This window comes from Crocuta crocuta, unplaced genomic scaffold (assembly GCF_008692635.1).
Source record: "Crocuta crocuta isolate KB4526 unplaced genomic scaffold, BGI_CrCroc_1.0 scaffold30, whole genome shotgun sequence".
Lineage (NCBI taxonomy): Eukaryota > Metazoa > Chordata > Mammalia > Carnivora > Hyaenidae > Crocuta > Crocuta crocuta.
In genome coordinates, this window is record NW_027528345.1 from 5,177,626 (window position 1) to 5,196,683 (window position 19,058).

At 36.8% G+C, this 19,058-nt stretch overlaps 1 protein-coding gene across 3 annotated transcripts in view; it reads left to right on the forward strand.

Moving 5' to 3' along the window:
* TMEM117 (transmembrane protein 117) overlaps positions 1–19,058 on the forward strand; it is a 454,418-nt gene that overhangs the window by 212,506 nt on the left and 222,854 nt on the right. For 2 of the 3 annotated variants that reach the window (XM_077753237.1, XM_077753239.1), the window contains one exon: positions 18,232–18,331. The exons of the other annotated variant lie outside the window; for it this stretch is intronic. In XM_077753237.1, the coding sequence (XP_077609363.1) occupies positions 18,232–18,331 (100 nt within the window). The remainder of the gene's footprint in view (positions 1–18,231; positions 18,332–19,058) is intronic. 3 annotated transcript variants of the gene reach the window in all.

Sequence of the window (19,058 nt, forward strand, 5' to 3'; positions counted from 1 at the left end):
GTTGAACCGTCTCCATTGTATGACCAAGCCATGATGTATTTATCTTTTCTCCTGTTAATAGATATTCAGGCTGTTTCCAGGTTGAAGCTTTATAAATAACGACACTATAACCATTCTTGCACATTTCTCTTGGTCCCCATGTTTATATCTGGGCCTGGAATTTTCTTGTGGGAAAGTTTCTAATTATAAATTCAATCTTGTGAATAGTTAGAGATCTGTTTTTTGGTGCTTTTTATTCCTATGGACATTTTGGTCATTTTTAAATGTTTTGTTTTCACCTAAATTACTTTAAATGCTCTCTCATCTGTTTAATCTCTGCAGCATCTGTAGCAGTGCTCCTGTTACATTTCTGACACTGGGTGTGCCTTCTATCTTTGTATTTCCATCCATCTTGCTAGAGAGCAATCAATTTTAGGGCTTTTCACAGGATCAACTTTGTTTATCCTCTCTGTATTGTATGTTTCCATTTTTTTAAAGAAATAGTTTATTGTCAAGTTGGTTTCCATATAACACCCAGTGCTCATCCCCACAAGTGCCCTCCTCCATGCCCATCACCCCCTGCCCCCCACATCCATCAGTCCTCAGTTTTTGTCAGCATTCAAGAGTCTCTCATGGTTTGCCTCTCTCCCTCTTCCCTCACTATTCCCCCCTTCTTCTCCCCTACGGTCCTCTGTTAAGTTCCTCCTAATCCTCCTATACGTGCAAACATATGGTATTTGTCCTTCTCTGCCTGACTTATTTCGCTCAGCATAACACCCTCAAGGTCCATCCATGTTGCTACACATGGCCAGATTTCATTGTTTCTCATTGCCATGTAGTATTCCATGGTATAGATAAACCACATCTTCTTGATCCATTCGTCCGTTGATGGACACTTAGGCTTTTTCCATGTTTTGGCTATTGTTGAGAGAGCTGCTATGAACATTGGGGTACATGTGCTCCTATGCATCAGCACTCCATTTTCTTTTCTTGCTACTTTTTAATTAGATTCTACTTAATTTTTTAAAATTATTTATATCTTTGAGGCACCTGGGTGGCTCAGTTCGTTAAGCAGCCGACTTCAGCTAAAGTCATGATCTCCCAGTTACGGAGTTTGAGCCCCACATTGGGCTCTATGCTGACAGCTCAGAGCCTAGAGCCTGTTTCAGATTCTGTGTCTCCTTCTCCCTGTCCCGCTCCCGCTCACACTCTGTCTCTCAAATATAAATAAACATTAAAAAATTAAATTCTTTCTATCTTTTTGACTTATGTTGTTTTTTCTCTAATTTCTTGAGGAAGATTCTTAAGTCTTTTGTTTTTAGCATTGTTCTTTTCCCATATGTTAAAATTAAAAGTTTAAACAATAGCCAAAACATGGAAAGAGCCTAAGTGTCCATCAACAGATGAATGGATCAAGAAGATGTGGTTTATCTATACCATGGAATACTACATGGCAATGAGAAAGAATGAAATCTGGCCATGTGTAGCAACATGGATGGACCTTGAGGGTGTTATGCTGAGCGAAATAAGTCAGGCAGAGAAGGACAAATACCATATGTTTGCAAGTATAGGAGGATTAGGAGGAACTTAACAGAGGCCGTGGGGGAGAAGAAGGGGGGAATAATGGGGGAGAGGGAGAGAGGCAAACCATGAAGACTCTTGAATGCTAAGAACAAACTGAGGACTGATGGGTGTGTGTGTGGGGGGGGAGATGGGCATGGAGGAGGGCACTTGTGGGGATGAGCACTGAGTGTTATGTGGAAACCAACTTGACAATAAACTATTTGTAGAAATAAAGTAAAATAAATCACTTCCACTCCTCGCCCCCCAAAAAAGTTTAAGCATGGTTTTAGTAGTATTTCACAATATTTCCATTACTATCCACTTCCAAATATTTTCTCTCTCCAACTGAGATTTCTATTTTCACTCACATGTGATTTTTGGACTTGTGTCTCTCAGTTTTCAATGACCTGGGGATTGTCAAGTTATCTTTTTATTATTGACTTATAATGTAGTTACATTATATTGACTTATAATGTAGTTACATTATGGTCAAAGAATATCCTCTGGGTGATTCAGTTGTTTAACAATATTATGTGACTTGGTTTGTGGCATTAAAAGAATGTATATTCTGTAGTGGTGTTAGTCATTCTATGTATTTCCATTAGAAAGAGTTGGCTGATTCATTCAAATCCTCTCTGTCCTTACTATTGTTTTTCTTGGCTTGTTTCATTGGATATTGAGATAAATATGTTGATATCTCCTATTTCCTGTATGAATTTGTCTATTTTTCCTACCTCTTTGTCAGTTTACTGTAAATTCTGTATTGCAAGGGTACATTATACCTTCCTGATGAGCAGAACCTTTTTCATTAGTAAGATTCCCTCTCAATCTATAATAGTATAATTTGCCTTTAAAATTGGATTTAGTCATAGCTATACCAAAATTCTTTTTGTATTTTGTTTTTCTCTTGTATTTTAGTTTGCATGCTATCTTTTTCAACTTAATTTTTTCTATTTTACTTTCCTTTTTAAAAAATGTATTTATTTATTGGGGCGCCTGGGTGGCTTAGTCGGTTAAGCGTCCGACTTTCGTTTAGGTCATGATCTCACGGTTCTTGGGTTCGAGCCCCGCGTCGGGCTCTGTGCTGACTGCCAGCTCAGAGCCTGGAGCCTGTTGCAGTCTGTGACTCCCTCTCTCTCTCTGACCCTCCCCTGCTCATGCTGTCTCTCTCTCTCTCTCTCCTAGAAATAAATAAAAAAAAAATTAAAAAAATTTTTTAAATGTATTTATTTATTTTGAGAAAGAGAGAGAGAGGGGGAGAGAGCAGGGGGAGGGGCAGAGAGAGAGGAGAGCAGAATCCCAGGCAAGCAGCATGGAGCTCTGTCTCAGGAACCTATGAGATCATGACTAGAGCTGAGATCAAGTCAGATACTTCACCGGTTAAGCTGCTCAGGCACCACTTTACTCTTATTTTCAACCTTTAAGTTGCTTTAGTGTTAGATGTATTTTTTTTTTTTTTTTACAGACAGCATATAATTGAATTTTAACTTTGCAGGTGTGAAAAATATCTTTATTCTGTCCTCATGTTTTTTCCTCTGCTTTCTGCATTGTCTATTTCCTCTGAGTGCCTCGTTTTTGTTCAGTTTTGATCTTGTTTTTTTTTTCTTAATGATTCTTCTCGGATATATGGTAATGTCTCAAATCTGATTTATTTTTAAAAGTGGGCATTAAAAAGATGATTAGAAAGTCTCCTGTGCACAGACAAGCTTATGACAGGACATTCTTGAGGTAGCGGGCTGTGGCTAATGGGCATTTGGCTATTTCATTGGTAGGCCTCAATTGTTAATAAACTTTTTGGTGAAGGCAGGGCTGGTCTTTGAGATGTCCTCCACCCACATAAACAGCATTGTGGGTAATAGAACTCACAGACATTTATCTCATCTCATCTTATCTCATTTCATCTTATCTTATAATATAATCCAAACTTGTATTTTTATAGCTCCTTTTTTAATGTTTTACTTATTTCTGAGAAAGAGAGAGAGAGAGACAGCTTGAGCAGGGGAGGGTCAGAGAGAGAGCGAGATGCAGAATCTGAAGCCGTCTCCAGGCTCTGAGCTAACTCTCAACACACAGCCTGACGTGGGGCTTGAATCCATGAACTTTGAGATCATGACCTGAGCCGAAGTCAGAAGCTTAACCAACTGAGCCACCCAGGCACCCCATTATAGTTCCTATTTTAACTCAAGTGTCTAACTTTTTGCTTGAATTTCTCCATATAGCTTATGCCCATCTTCACAGGTGGAGTAAAAGTCATGTCTTGTTTTTACTGACTGAGGGAGAGTGCTTGGTAGTCTAACTACTCATCATTCAGGATTGCCAACTTCTGTTTTCAGTTCTATACTGCCCCTCTCCTCAGCAGAAATGCTGAACCTCCTGCTCTTGAGTATTGCTGAGGGTCAGAGGCAGAATTTTGCTTCCTTTTTAATACACATTCCAGAAGGATGTAATCCACAGAATAAGTTAAAACCATGTTCATTGCCATTCCTTAATCTTCCCAAAATTTCGTTAAAATTTCTCATTTTCTTTCAGCTCTTCTACTCAGCAGATTTATTCTTTTATTCCTGTAAATTTGGAAGAGGAAAAGCCTGTCTTCTCACTTCGCCAACTTAATGTGTGACCCTGCCTCTGGAGTGCTGTTATATATGGCACCAGAAGAGGCTCCTGGGAGATAGCATCTAAGAGTCAGTTGAAGCAGGGACATCTGTGTCAAGGGGCAGGTATTGACATGGAAGGAATTGCTGTGGATAAAGCACAATGTATTTTAGTCCTGGCACCATCTGAATCCAAAGGTATAAAGCTATTATATATGAGCAAGTAAAAATTGAAAGAGGTATTTCTCCATAAGCTCTGTGGGTATTTGAGGTGGTCAGGAATCAGCAGCATGGTTGACATTGGTGACTGGTGGCACAGGTGTAGAATAGTAATGTGAGTATTTTGGTGCTTGATCTCAGAATTGGTGAAAGGAACATAGGTTGCAGTAATAGAATTTGCAGTGATATCTTCCTTGTTGTTGGCACAAACATCAGTATTTTGGGGCCTTGGCGCCCACACTGACAACACGAGTAGCTGTAGCGAAGACTTCGGTGGGCGTTAGTGGAAGAAAGGCTATGTTTGGCACCATCTTTGACAGTATTAACTGGAAACTAGCACTGTGGAAGCTAAAGTTACAGCTTCAACAGCACTAATAAAACTTTCCGAAAACTCACTGAGTTCTTTGGGAGGAGCTCGATGGGCTTGAAATGCTCACGAGGTGGGTAGAAATTTGGCTTTATTTCCTTTTTTTTTTTTTTCCCATACCATTGGCTGGAATGATATAGCTTGTGAAGCACACATTGCAAAGCAGAGCATGAAATTCTTTATTGTTAAATCAAATGAAGCTATATAATTAGTAAAATCGCAGAACAAATTTATGGAGCAGTAAGAATCATGTCATTTCTAATTTGAAGGGCATTGGATAATACTTAGGCATTGTTAGGCTAGAGAGGTGCCCGTGGGCGTGGCTCTTACACAGAGGGTCTAAGTGCACAGATGGCTGTGGGTGAAACATATGTGCTCTCCTTAGCATCCTTATAGGCTTGCACACCTGAAAAATTTTGGAAGTCCTAAATCTGCTACTCCAAGTCACCCATATCATTGGCAAACTCAGTTCTAGAGCTCCCCTCCCAAGCTCCTGTGAAACTGTCTCCAGCTTTCTATTCTACACTGATGTCGGCTTCATCTGATCTTTTTGTTACCTTCTTCCAACACTTTGTAGCAAGCCTATAAAAATCTTTGATATGTCAGAAGTGCGGCCTTGCGTCCACTCTCTCTAAGCTGCACTTAATCTGTCTTTATTTTGTCTTTTGTCAACACGTTTTATTTCAAAATCAGGTCCCTTTTAGGCCAGCGAGCTAAGACATGTAACTTTTTTATTTAGCTCTTTATCTATTAAACACACAGATACTCCCCTGTTTATTGTCACTTGTTTGACACTCTTGTAGTGTGCCCTACATCTCATAAAATGGAGACACATTCTAACAGATTGGTTGTATCTAGAGCATGTATGTCCATTTTTTTCACTGGGTAGGGAGGGCTGTTCAGAATTTTATACATGTAAATAGTACATTACGATTTAAACAAAAGTCCCCCTATTGTCTTAGACAGTGAGGTAAAGAGTGGGTATAATGCATTTATCCTTGTTCTTATTAGGCGTCATTTGAAAACGAACATCAGGTATCAACCACACTGGTGACTTTTTTCTTTCATCCAGTTTAAATGGCATCCCTTTCTAAAGGGATTGATAAGATTCTCATATTGTTAAAATCCAACTAAATATTCCAAAGCACATTTTTTAGGCTCTAACATTTTTTTGCTTTGCAAATGGTTACAGCTTTTATCATTGCAATGAGGGGAGGGTCTGTCAAGCTAGCTTAGGAACAAAGATGGGAGGCAGTAATTATTAGAAATTAACCGGGGGTGTCTCATGGAATCTAAAGTACAGGAAGCAGGACTCTAGAAGACTGTGGAATGAGACCCCTACCTGTGTTCTTCTCCCTTTCTTCTTTCCTCATTTGCACTAGTCAGCCTGCTGCCTCTATTCTCTGTCTCTTTCAGTCCCCACTTCTCTCTTGCTGCAGACTCAAGTTCTGCAGTGCAAGTAAGAGAATGTGGACACCAGTAATCACACCATTTTTTTTCATCTGACCTCGTGAATAAAGATGTCTTTCTTCTTCTCTTTGAATCTTGGGTCTTAATTACCAAAAAAGGAAAAAGTAGGCTAGTGGCAGGTTGGACATTATTGTATACATGTGTCCATAAAGCTTACCCTTGGGACCCTGACTGGGGAAGGCTGGTTGTAGGACACATGAAATTATTAGACAAGAAGTACTGGATGATAATGTAGGAAGTGACCACTTAGGTCTGGGATGCTATTTCCTTTCCCTTGGAAAACTGTGAGTTTGTAAGTATCAGGCCCATGGCCTAGCATATAGTGAGATATCAGTAACTATATGTTTAATGAGTAAATGAAAAGAGATAAGGTAGATACTGATCTCACAGAAGTTCACATGCTGTAAGAAGGGCTCCTGGTTGAGAAAATGGTCCCCCTTCCCCTTCCCATAACCAGAGCATAAAGTATCTTCAACAAGAACAGGGAATAAATGATTTGGAAAGTCAGGGAGTGGGTACCCAGGGAGAAGAGGATGAGAGGTGACTGAATTCATAGATGGAGGAGGAGAAACAGGAGAAGAGGGAGGGGGGAAGGAGAAGAGAGGGAAAGGAATAATTATCATACTATCAGAAAGCAATTATGCTTTGAATTTGAAAATTTTGTGGGCAGGGGAAGGACAGTCTCATTTTTCATGTTTCTTTATTTTATAATACACAGTGGAAAAATTATAGTTTCTGCCAAAAGTTAATTATTGTATTTATGTCCCAATGTTTCCATTCCATTATTTCTTATCTATTTTGACCTTTAAACAGCTCTGAACACTTACGTTCACTGAAAAACACCCATTAAAATTGAACTTGCTTTTTGTTCTACTTTGAGTAGCATTAGAGTCTTAGCAGAATTTATAAGTTATTTTATGCCTCTCTAATTAATTTTGGAAGGAAACATCATTATGTAGGATAAATCAATTAATGCCACCCTGGGTCAGCCCACAATTCACTCTACAATTCGATATATTTTATCTAAATAGTTATAAACACACTGAAATTGTTACTTAACATTAAAACACGATCAAGTTAAATATGAAATTAATTTTAAGTAATTTGTAGCTCCCTGGATTCCTTTGAGGATTTATTGGGGCTCTCTTAGCAAAATGTTCAGGATTTAAAAATTTTATTCTTTCTTTTTTTTTTCCAATAACTTTAGAAAAGATAAATGAAGTGACTTGGCTGTGTTTAGTTCATTAGAAGTAGAAGATAGTCCCATTTTGGGGCTCCAATTAGATTGCCCATTTCTGGAGTGTTTGTGAAAGGGAGGAAAAAAGTGAACTAAGACAGAAATTTGGGGTATAACCACAATTCTATAACTTTAAAATTAGTTTAAATTTAAATTTAATTTTAATTTTAAATTTTAATAACCTTGCAAACTTGTAAATTTCGACTTCAGAGAACAAATGACATAGTTTGGCAGTATCCATTTGAAGGGAAGTGAAATAAATGTGTTTTTCCACGGGAATAATAGAAGTGTATTTTACTATATAGCTCTTGTATTCTTTGTGCCAGCAAATCAGTGCACAAAGTTTCATTTTGATACCTAGTCTCATTTAAAAGGAGTCTTTTATTTTATTTATTTACTTGTCATTTTTGCCATATTACTCTTTATTTTTTATTGAGCTATAAATGATATAGAACATGATATTAGTTTCAGGTGTATAAAATAATGATTTGATACTTATACATATTGTGAAATGATCACCCCAATAAGCTTTGTTAACATCTATTACCATACATAGTTACAGGTTTTTTTTTTTTCTTGGTGATGAGGATTTTTAAGATCTACACTCTTAGCAACTTTCAAATATCCAATACTGTATCATTAACTATAGTTAGCATATATACAATTTTTCCCTGTGGCTTTTTAATTTTTTATTATTATTTAAAAAATTTAATTCTAGTATACTTAACATACAATGTTATATTAGTTTCAGGTATACAATATAGTGATTCAAGAATTCTATACATTACTCAGTGCTCACCATGATAAGTGTACTTTTTGTTTTTTCAAAATTTTATTTAAATTCTAGTTAGGTAACATATAGTGTGTAATATTGGTTTCAGGAATAGAATTTAGTGATTTATCACTTCCATATAGCACCCCGTGCGCAACACAAGTGCCCTCCTCAATATTCATCATCCATTTAGCATATCTTCTGCCATCCTCCTCCAGCAACCTCAGTTTGTTCTCTATAGTTAATAGTCTCTTTTGGTTTTCTTCTCTTTTTTCCCTTTCCTATATGTTTATCTGTTTTGTTTCTTAAATTCCACATGTCAGTGAAATCATATGGTATTTGTCTTTCTCTCACGGACTTGTTTCGCTTAGCATAATACACTGTAGCTCCATCCATGTCATTATAAATGGCAAGATTTCATTCTCTTTGATGGCTGAGTGACATTCTGTTGTATACACATACCAGCTCTTGTTTATCTATTCGTTAGTTGATGGACATTTGGACTCTTTCCATCATTTGGCTATTGTTGATAATACTGCCATAAGCATTGGGATGCATGTGCCCCTTTAGATCAGTATTTTTGTATCCCTTGGATAGATACCTAGTAGTGCAATTGCTGGGTCATAGGATAGCTCTATTTTTAACTTTTTGAGGAATCTCCATACTGTTTTCCAGAGTGGCTGCATCAGTTTGTATTCCTACCAATGGTGCAAGAGGGTTCCTCCTTCTCCACATCCTCACCAACATCTGTTTTTTCCTGTAGTGTTAATGTTAGCCATTCTGATTGATGTGAGGTAGTGTCTTGTGGTTTTGATTTGTATTTTCCTGATGATGAATGTTGTTGAACATCTTTTCATATGTCTGTTAGCCATCTGGATGTCTTCTCTGGAAAAATGTCTAGTCATGTCTTCTGCCAGTTTCTTAACTGGATTATTTGTTTTTTGGGTGTTGAGTTTGTTAAACTGCTTATAGATTTTACATACTAACCCTTTATCAGATATGTCATTTGCAGATATCTTCTCCCATTCTGTAGGCTACCTTTTAGTCTTGCTGATTGTTTCCTTCTCTGTGCAGAAGATTTTTTTAATTTTGATTAAGTCTCAATAATTTATTTTTGCTTTTGTTTCTCTTGCTTCCAGAGACGTGTCTAGTTAAAAGTTGCTGTAGCCAAGTTGCTACAGAAGTTGCTGCCTGTGTTTTGCTCTAGCATTTTGATAGTTCCCTGTTTCACATTTAGGTCTTTCATATATTTTGAATTTATTTTTGTGTATGGTATAAGAAAGTGGTCGAGTTTCATTCTTCTTCATGTCACCATCCAGTTTTCCCAACACCATTTGTGGAGGAGACTTTTTCCCATTGGATATTTTTTTCTGTTTGGTCAAAGATGAGTTGACCATATAGCTGTGGGTCCATTTCTGGGTTTTCTATTCTTTTCCATTGATCTATGCATCTGTCTTTGTGTCAGTACCATACTGTCTTGATTATTATAGTTTTGTAATGCAGCTTGAAGTCTGGAATTGTAATGCTTCTAGCTTTGTTTTTCTTTTTCAACATTGCTTTGGCTATTTGGGGTCTTTTGTGGTTCCATATAAATTTTATGATGGTTTGTTCGAGCTCTATGAAAACTGCTCTTGGGACTTTGATAGGGTTTACAATAAATGTGTAGATTGTTAGGGGTGAACATTTTAACAATATTCTAACAATTCACGAGCATGCAATGTTTTTCCATTTCTTTGTGTCCTCTTCAATTTCTTTCATAAGTGTTCTATAGTTTTCAAAACACAAATCTTTTGCCTTTTGGTTAGGTTTATTCCTAGGTATCTAATGGTTTTTGGTGCAATTGTTAATGGAATTAATTCCTTGCTTTCTCTTCTGCTTCATTTTTGTTACATAGAAATGCAACAGATTTCTGTACATTGATATTATATCCTGTGACTTTGCTGAATGCAGATGAGTGTATTCTTAGTCTCCTTCACCTACTTCATGTCTTCTCACTACTTCCTTTCTGGTAACCATCAGTTTGTTCTTTATGTTTATTTATTTATTTATTAAAAGGTTTTTTTAATGTTTAATTTTGAGAGAAAGAGACAGAGTGGGAGGGAGGGAGGGAGGGAGAGAGAGAGAGAGAGAGATTGTGAACGGGGTAGGGGCAGAGAGAGAGGGGGATACAGAATCTGAAGCAGGCTTCAGGCTCTGAGATGTCAGCACAGAGCCCGATGCGGGGCTCGAACCCATGAACTGTGAGATCATGCCATTATCTGCAGTCGGACATGACTGAGCCACCCAGGTGCCTCTGTTCTCTATACTTAAAAGTCTGTTTTTTTGGTTTCTCTCTTTGTTTCTTTTTTCATTTATTTTTTAAAATTCTACACAGGAGTGAAATCATATGTTATTTGTCTTTCTCTGATTTATTTCACTTGGCAGTATACTCTCTAGATCCATCGATTTTGCAAATGGCAAGATCTCATTCTTTTTTTTTTATGGCTGAGTAATATTCCAGATCTTCTTTATTCATTCATCTATTGATAGACACTTGGGCTTCTTCCATAATCTGGCTGCTGTAAATAATATTGCAGTAAACATAGAAGTAAATATGTTTTTTGAATTAGTGGTTTCATATTCTTTGGGTAAATACCCAGTAGTGGCATTACTGGATTGTATGGTAGCTCTATTTTTAATTTAAAAGGATTCTTTTAAACAATAAGATTTTATAGCTATCATACAGAGATTTTATTATATATTTTATTTTTTTCATTAGCTAACTAAATTACATTCAAATTACATAATTTACAATATGTAATTGCAGAAAGTCAATGATATGCTCTTCATTTTGATTTGATTATATTTTTACTTCTAACTTTTTATTCTATAAGAGAAATAAAAATGGTACAGTGATATTCTGTTCTTTGTTAGAATATCATAATTATGTGGCCTACTCATCTTTGATGTGCCTTTTTACTGTATGTATTATTGCAGATTCTTTTTTAAATCTTTTATCTGTTTATCCTCTTCCTAGTTTGACCCTGGAGTCAGATGATCTAAATAATTTTATATTAATCAATTGACACTTAATTCATTTAAATACTTATTGCATCTCTAAATCATACTATAAACTGTGCAAAAAAATTTACTTGCTTGGGCAAATGAAAAATGTTCTTTATGCTTGATGAGCTAAGTTTTGTGGGAAAGAGGGGTAATGTGAGAAAACCAATAAAATACTTTAGGAGACTTATTTAATGGAAGTATATTCTCAGTGTTATGTTTAACACCAGGAAAGGGACAGCTTTCAGGGGTAATGGTGGGAGACTTCTCAGTAGCCAGGTTGAGTTTGTAATCTCAGATCAGAAGAAAGGGGATGGCATTCCAGACAAAGAGCATTGCATACAAAGATACTAGGTGCATTATAGAATAGTGGGGTTTTTGGTGAGGTTTATTTTATGGTGAGGTGGAGGGCCTAATAAAAGGAGATTGTAAGGGGCCCCTGGGTAGCTCAGTCGGCTAAGCGTCCGACTTTGGTTCAGGTCGTGATCTTGCGGTTCGTGGGTTCGGGCCTCACGTTGGGCTCTGTGCTGCCATCTAGCTCAGAGCCTGGAGCCTGCTTCAGATTCTGTGTCTCCCTCTCTCTCTGACCTTCCCCTGCTCATTGCTGTCTCTCTCTCTCTCTCCTAGAAATAAATAAAACATTTAAAAAATTATTTAAAAAGAATAAATAAAACATTAAAAAAATTATTTAAAAAAAAAAGGAGATTGTAAGATGAAAGGAGAGGAGTCCAAATGAGAGGATGGCTTGGCAGAGAGTGGACAGTCTTCTTATCCATGCTTTACTCTGTGACAGTGGGAACCACTATATTATTTGAGAAAGTGGGAGCCAGTAGGCTAGAGGTCTGCTCTGTTTCACATGCCTATTATGAAATTGTTGTGCTAGAAGCTTTACCTTCTTATTTCAGAAGTGAAATAATCTTAATCCTCAAGAAACCCTTGTGAGGAATAGTTATTTTTGTCCCTACTCTACAGATAAAGAGTGAGTTGATCATTTGTCCCAGATTATAGAGTGGGAGGTAGTTTGCAAACCCAGGACTTTCTGGTTCTAAGACTCCTGCTCCTTTGGTATTATGTATTACTTCCCTAGAAGTCATTATAGAGGTGACAGAGAGTCTAATATAAGAGGAAGACCGTCACAGGGAATTAGGAAGCTATTGCTTTAATTCAGATTAGGGGGGTTTATGAACAGGATTAAGGCATTGGTAGTAGTGATACAGAAAAAGAGCATAGATTTGTAAGCCTTTCAGAAGTAACCTTAGTGATTAATCAAACATTAGGAGCAAAAGAGAGGAAGGAATTGCTGACATACTAAGGTTTCTGTATCTAATACAGATGAATTTCACTCAGTAGGCTGAAGCAAAGCAAAGAATGAAAGGAATAGTTAATATATAGTGAATGTATTCACATTCAGGGTGAGTTTGGTCAATGAAAACTCCATCTGCAGTCTTTTTATGTCTGTCTTCCTTATAAAAATTAGAGGGGATATATGGCTGAAGTTGGGAAATTTGAGGGGGTATTTTATTTGTAAGCACTGTTAGGTCTAGAGGCACATTTAATCATTCCAGGTTACTCCTAACAATTATCTGCAGATTTTTGACTTTCCAATGGACCTTGCTTCGTAGGTTCATACCCTATGAAGGTTCTTGTCTAATTACACATGTATTGAGCTCAATCAAAGCCTTTCAGTAAGCAAGAATGAAGAATTTTAAGCAAAAATTCTAAAATGTGGTTATTTGGATAATAAACTGGATTGAAGACTGTTAATCATTTCTTTACAAACATAAAAAAAAGATTGACGGAGGGTTAATATAATAAATCTAGGTTGAATTCCCAGTGCTTTATAGTGACAAGTTTTCTCCCTAGTGTTGTAAGAACACTTAGAATTTTCGCTTTAGTTTCATTATGTTTAATGCAGGACTGTACTTATGTAACTCAAGTCCTTATCCATGATTTACTTGTGTATGAAGCCCCCAATCTTGTTTATGTTGCCCGAACATGGCTGGGAGAGACAGCTGTGACATTATGAATCCAGCTGGCCACAGATGGATTTTCAGTGAAGCATGAATCCATATTAGTTTGGTGATCTATGTTTGGTGCCTACTGTTAAACTTTCAGAGACTCGACTCCTAAATCACCTGGCATTGACTGTATCTGTGTACATGTAAGTAATAGACTGAAGTGACCTGGAACTTTTGTTGCTAGTATCAAAACTCTCCCCTGTGAGATCAATTTACTAGATTGTACTTTTATTGGCTATTTAGAGACTGATTAGTTTATGCCCATTTAGCCCATAGTTTTCACTAGATACAATAGTCTTGATAGCTTTTCAGGCTGTTATGATAATTATGAACATTTCCAAGGGTCCTGTATATTGAAGTTTCCACACATCTGTTATGGATTTGACAGTTAGGCTTGAGATGACAAGAAAAAATAAAAACTGAAGTTATAGCCTATAAAGAAATTCATTTAGAATTTTTAAAGAAATGATATTTTAAAGATATGATTGATACTTACCTGGAAGGCTGGTAAAACTGTAAGATTTTCTAGATCTATGCACAGTGGAAATAATTAGCTAAAGTATAAAACAAAACAAACAAAAGATGTAGGAATAGTTGAAATAATTAGCTAAAACTCCAAGCAAAACTAAAAACAATGGTGCCTCCTAGCAAATAGAATTTCATTCTGAATCACTCCCTAAAACATTAGGTATGAAGCTTCACAACTTCACTTTTTTAGAGTTCAATGTGATATTCAAAGTGTCTAACATTGCTTATATTCATATAAGCACACTCTGTCCTTTGCAACCAGTACAGGGAATATATTATTACTATTAAAGGATATACAAATCGATGAACTGGTAGTTGCAAACTTTTATGACAGACATATAGTTGTAATTCTTATGTATAATTCTCTAAAGCTGAGATACCAACTCATGCCGGTCAGAGTGGCTAAAATGAACAAATCAGGAGACTCTAGATGCTGGCGAGGATTTGGAGAAACGGGCACCCTCATACTGTTGGTGGGAATGTAAGCTGGTGCAGCCCCTCTGGAAAACAGTGTGGAGGTTCCTCAAGAAACTAACAATAGAACTCCCCTATGACCCAGCAGTAGCACTGCTAGGAATTTACCCGAGGGATACAGGAGTGCTGATGCATAGGGGCACATGTACCCCAATGTTCACAGCAGCACTCTCAACAATAGCCGAAACATGGAAAGAACTTAAGTGTCCATCAACTGATGCATGGATCAAGAAGATGTGGTATATTTATACAATGCAGTACTACACAGCAATGAGAAAGAATGAAATCTGGCCATGTGTAGCATCGTGGATGGAACTAGAGGGTGTTATGCTGAGCGAAATAAGTCAGGCAGAGGACAGATACTGTATGTTTGCACGTATAGGTGGATTAGGAGGAACTTAAGGGAGGACCATCGGGGAGAAGAAAGGGAGAAATGGTTGGGGAAAGGGAGGGAGGCAAACCATGAGAGACTCTTGAATACTGAGNGCATCAAAAGTTATAATACCTACTACATTTTATGTAGCATTCTTATAAGTACTTATAGTACTTATAGTAGTTATATATACTATAAGTATATATATAACTATATATATAACTATAAGTGTATAACTACTTATAGTAGTTATTTCATAAATTATACTCTCTCATCTTCATTGTTACCATTGTATTCAGTACTCACCACATGCCCACAGTTCAAATCTCACTTTACTGCTGTTTCTAGGGTTTGATATACATAGATCTACCCATGACATGCAGAAATAAATATGAATAACTTGGTTCACTTCATTAATTCATACATTAAACAAATGTTCTCTGATCATTTACTATATGCAGGCAGTGTTCTAAGTGCTGGGGGATCAAAGGTGAAAGGAATAGCCAAAGTAACTCCCTGTTGTTATCTAGTTTTAGACATGGTCTTTTTCTTGATTTTCAGCGGTATGGCCTTGTTTCTTGACATCTTAGTAATTTTTCAATGCATGATGGATGTTATATATAAAAACGTGCAGAGGATCTAGATGATATTTTGTTCTTCTAGAAAACGTTCACTTTTCCTCTGTTAGATGGGTAGAGTGGAAGCTGTCACCTTAATCCAGTCATGAAATGGAGTAAGAGCTGATTTAGTTTTATCAAGGACCATCCATCTCTGGTTTTCTCTGGTCTTCCATTGCTCTGTGTGTTCTCTTGGTCCTTTCCTTCTGACAGGTTCTGAAGTACAATAGTCTCCTTAACATGGTGAAATTGTCAAAGCTTGGCTATACTTCTCAGATACTTTCTGCTTCCTCTCTTTGCCTCCCCCTTGAACATAACTCATAATTTGGCAGATGTCTTGAAGGTAAAACCAGCTGTGTATCTTGCTTCCTTCTGGACCCCTTCAAGATAAAGATCGTGGCTCCTTAAGTTTCTAATGTTTTCTCTCCACTTCAGCTGAGACTGCCCCCTAGTCAGCCAAAGCCCAGAATTTCATCCTCTTTTCTTGCATGCAGAATCAGCAAATGTCCCCGGAGAAAACTTAGTTAACCTTTCCATCATTCTCCAATCTAATATCTTGGTTTATCTAGTCCCCATTGCTTAAGCAGCTCTCAGATTATGTAAAACAGATTTTGGGGGCAATTGTTATATTTTATTTAGATTTTTCTTGTTGTTCTTGGCTGGATCATTGATCACTTGCAAGCTTATACATCTCATCCCTAATTTTACTTATTTATTTATTTTTTAAATATTTATTTAGTTTTGAGAGAGAAAGTGTGAGCAGGGGTGGGGCAGAGAGAGAGGGAGACAGAGTTTCCAAAACAGACTCTGACACAGGCCAGTGAGGGGCTCCAACTCATGAACTGTGAGAACACAACCTGAGGAGAAGTTGGATGCTTAACTGACTGAGCCACCCAGGCACCCTCGTCTCATCCCTATTTTTAGATGTTGAAATAGGAGAATGTCTTCTCTTATACATACCTATATTATCACAAAGAAAGTACCATGAAAGTTCCACCCTAGCTCAATATATTCTAGAATTCACTGGCAAAGTAGACAGGTAGGGATGTGTCATTCAACACATCCTTGGAAATAAAGGTCTTTGAAGGAGCTGGACAGTTACCAGAGCGAATACTGTAAAGTACACTGAAGTCACTGCCCAAGAACTGTTCAATAATAGTGATGCTGAAGGGAGTAAGACCAAGGTGTCCAAGTTAATTTGGGAGCTTTCACACATAGGCTGCTTAATTAGGTGAATTAGGTGGGAACCCAAGGCTCATCGTAGCTCTGGGGGGCCATAGCCTCTGCATGCTCTTCTTGACGTCTGTTATGAACGTCCTCAAAGGGTATGTTTTTATCTTCATTGTCTACTAAAATACTGGGGAACAGAATAGATATTCTTTGTGTTTTTTATATCTCCCTAACCCTTATGGGAAGAAGATGTAGCATAGTGGTTAAGTGCCTGCATTTGGGAGTCAATCAATTAGAATCAAACCTTGTCTGTTTACTAGATGCTTGACTTTGAGAAAGATACAAAAACTCTTTGAAGCTTCAATTCCATATCTGTGAAACGGGCAAAGTAATACATTTCATTGCGCTGACATGGAAGGTATTGGGGACACTATATTTAATGTGCTAATAGTGATCTCTGGAATATTGTAAGCAAGCATTGTATGATAGCTATGATTTCTTCGGCCATTATGGAAATTCTTGGAGTAGAAACCCAGAATTTTGAGGTGAGATCTTAAAATTTTTATAAAGATCTTCTAAGGTCAGTGAATGAAGCATGTAGGAAAAAGTTGTCTTAATAGTTCATAAGTGTATTTTTGTTGTTAAGTAAAATCATTTAAATATTTGTTTATTTTATGGTTAACAAAACTATCTGAAATAACTCCAGAAAAAAGTAACTAAGTTGGAGGTGACTTACCTCTCAGTGACTTAAAAAATGTATTTCTTCATTGTTTCTTTCACTCAATAAATAACAAACATATTATTTTCTACTGTATCTTATTCTGAAGTTCATCTAAGAAGAATCAAGGTTAACTAATACTCTGTGTTTAAGAAAAGGAACAAAATTTAATGTGAAAAAATTCTGAACAAAAGAAGCCTTAGACTTAAAAAGAGAGGGAGAGAGGAATATTTCTTTCCTAATTACCATTCATTAGTTATGTGGTATTGATTGGATGAGTTAAATGATCTTCCTGTGTCCCAGTTTTCCTGGAGAAATTGTACAATAGGAAAATAATACTTAGATTTTCTTGAAATCAAATGAGAAAAGAAATGAAATTACATGCAATAAGTCTAGTCTTGCTATTTGTATTTAATGATCAGTTGTGCCTTTGAATTTCTTTGGGCTGTAAAGAACATGAATTAATGTTATAGGAAACAGACAAGAAATTGTGACACAAAAAGAGGTGAAATAAAATCTTCTGGTGATTGTTATTTATTTAAGTAATAATTTAAACCACATATATTTGAATCAAATTTTACGTTACTTCATTGCATGGAACTTTTCTCAAATGGACCTTTTTTTTTTTGACTATAATTCAGGTATGGTATTCTATCTAAAGCCTAGTCCCAGTATGTCTTCAATAGTTCTGACTTGACAGAACTGAAGAAGAAGGGAGCTTTTCTCTTCCCTTTCAAGTTACTGGAATTCAGGAATTGTTTCCCCTCTCTTCTTACCTGAGTGAGCATGAAATGATGCCTTTGCTGAGTATTTCTGTTTGATTTTCCAAAAGCTGTTGTCAGTCTTAGAGCTCGGAAATGAAATGCACGTGGTAATTGGTATAGCCACAGCCAGTCTTCAACTCTAATTGGAACTGACCCAGACACCCTCAGAGCTCTTCCGAGCTTTTCAGATCTGTAAGCATATGTGATGAGACCAAAGCGGGAGATCTTGTTGAAAGGGAGGGAAGTCCTTTTGCGTGTTGCTGAACCAGAGTTCTTTGACAGTATGGCTCTCTCAGTCTGGACAATGTCTTGTGTGTTTGTTTCCACAGAGCATATATCATTACAGACTATATGGGCATCCGAAATGAAAGTTTCATGAAATTAGCTGCAGTAGGGACCTGGATGGGGGACTTTGTCACAGCTTGGATGGTAAGAAATTTTAACTTCACCCATTTCAAACATTAGATGCGAGGCATGTTCATAATGTTCGATAAGCAGCACTTTTGATGGGTTTAAAGCAAGAGTTACTTCTCTTTTGAGTAAAACAAGTTCACGAATACAGAAAATTTAGAGGTTATGTGTAGTATTTGTTTATCTCAGGGGTAAAATTAATTTAACTATAATATTAATGATAGCTGTCCACCAGGAAATATTTGTTTGTAACATATATACGTATCTATTTATCTGTCTATAAGTATGGGCATACAAACATATACACATTCATAAAATTAATAGAAATTTTTCCAAGTTTTCTATTGCACATGTCAAAATTGTACATGTCAAAAAGGATTATTCCTTTTTTTTTTTTGACATGTGCAGTTTTCAGGTAAGGAATGTTGTCTGGCCTGTCTCAGAAGAAATATTCTTAATGATTGATTTTATTTAAAAGTTTCTTCATCACAAATATTTATAATTTTATTAATATTATTTTATTCTTATTTAATGTTTTTATTTGAATATAGTTGACACCTAGTTTACATTAGTTTCAGTTGTACAATGTAGTGAATCAACATCTCTGTATATTATGCTATGCTTACCACGAGTAGAGCTGAGGCTTTTAAAATAGTTTTCTGCGGGGTGCCTGGGTGGCTTAGTCGGTTAAGCATCCGACTTTCGCTTAGGTCATGATCTCGCGGTTCGTGGGTTCGAGCCCTGC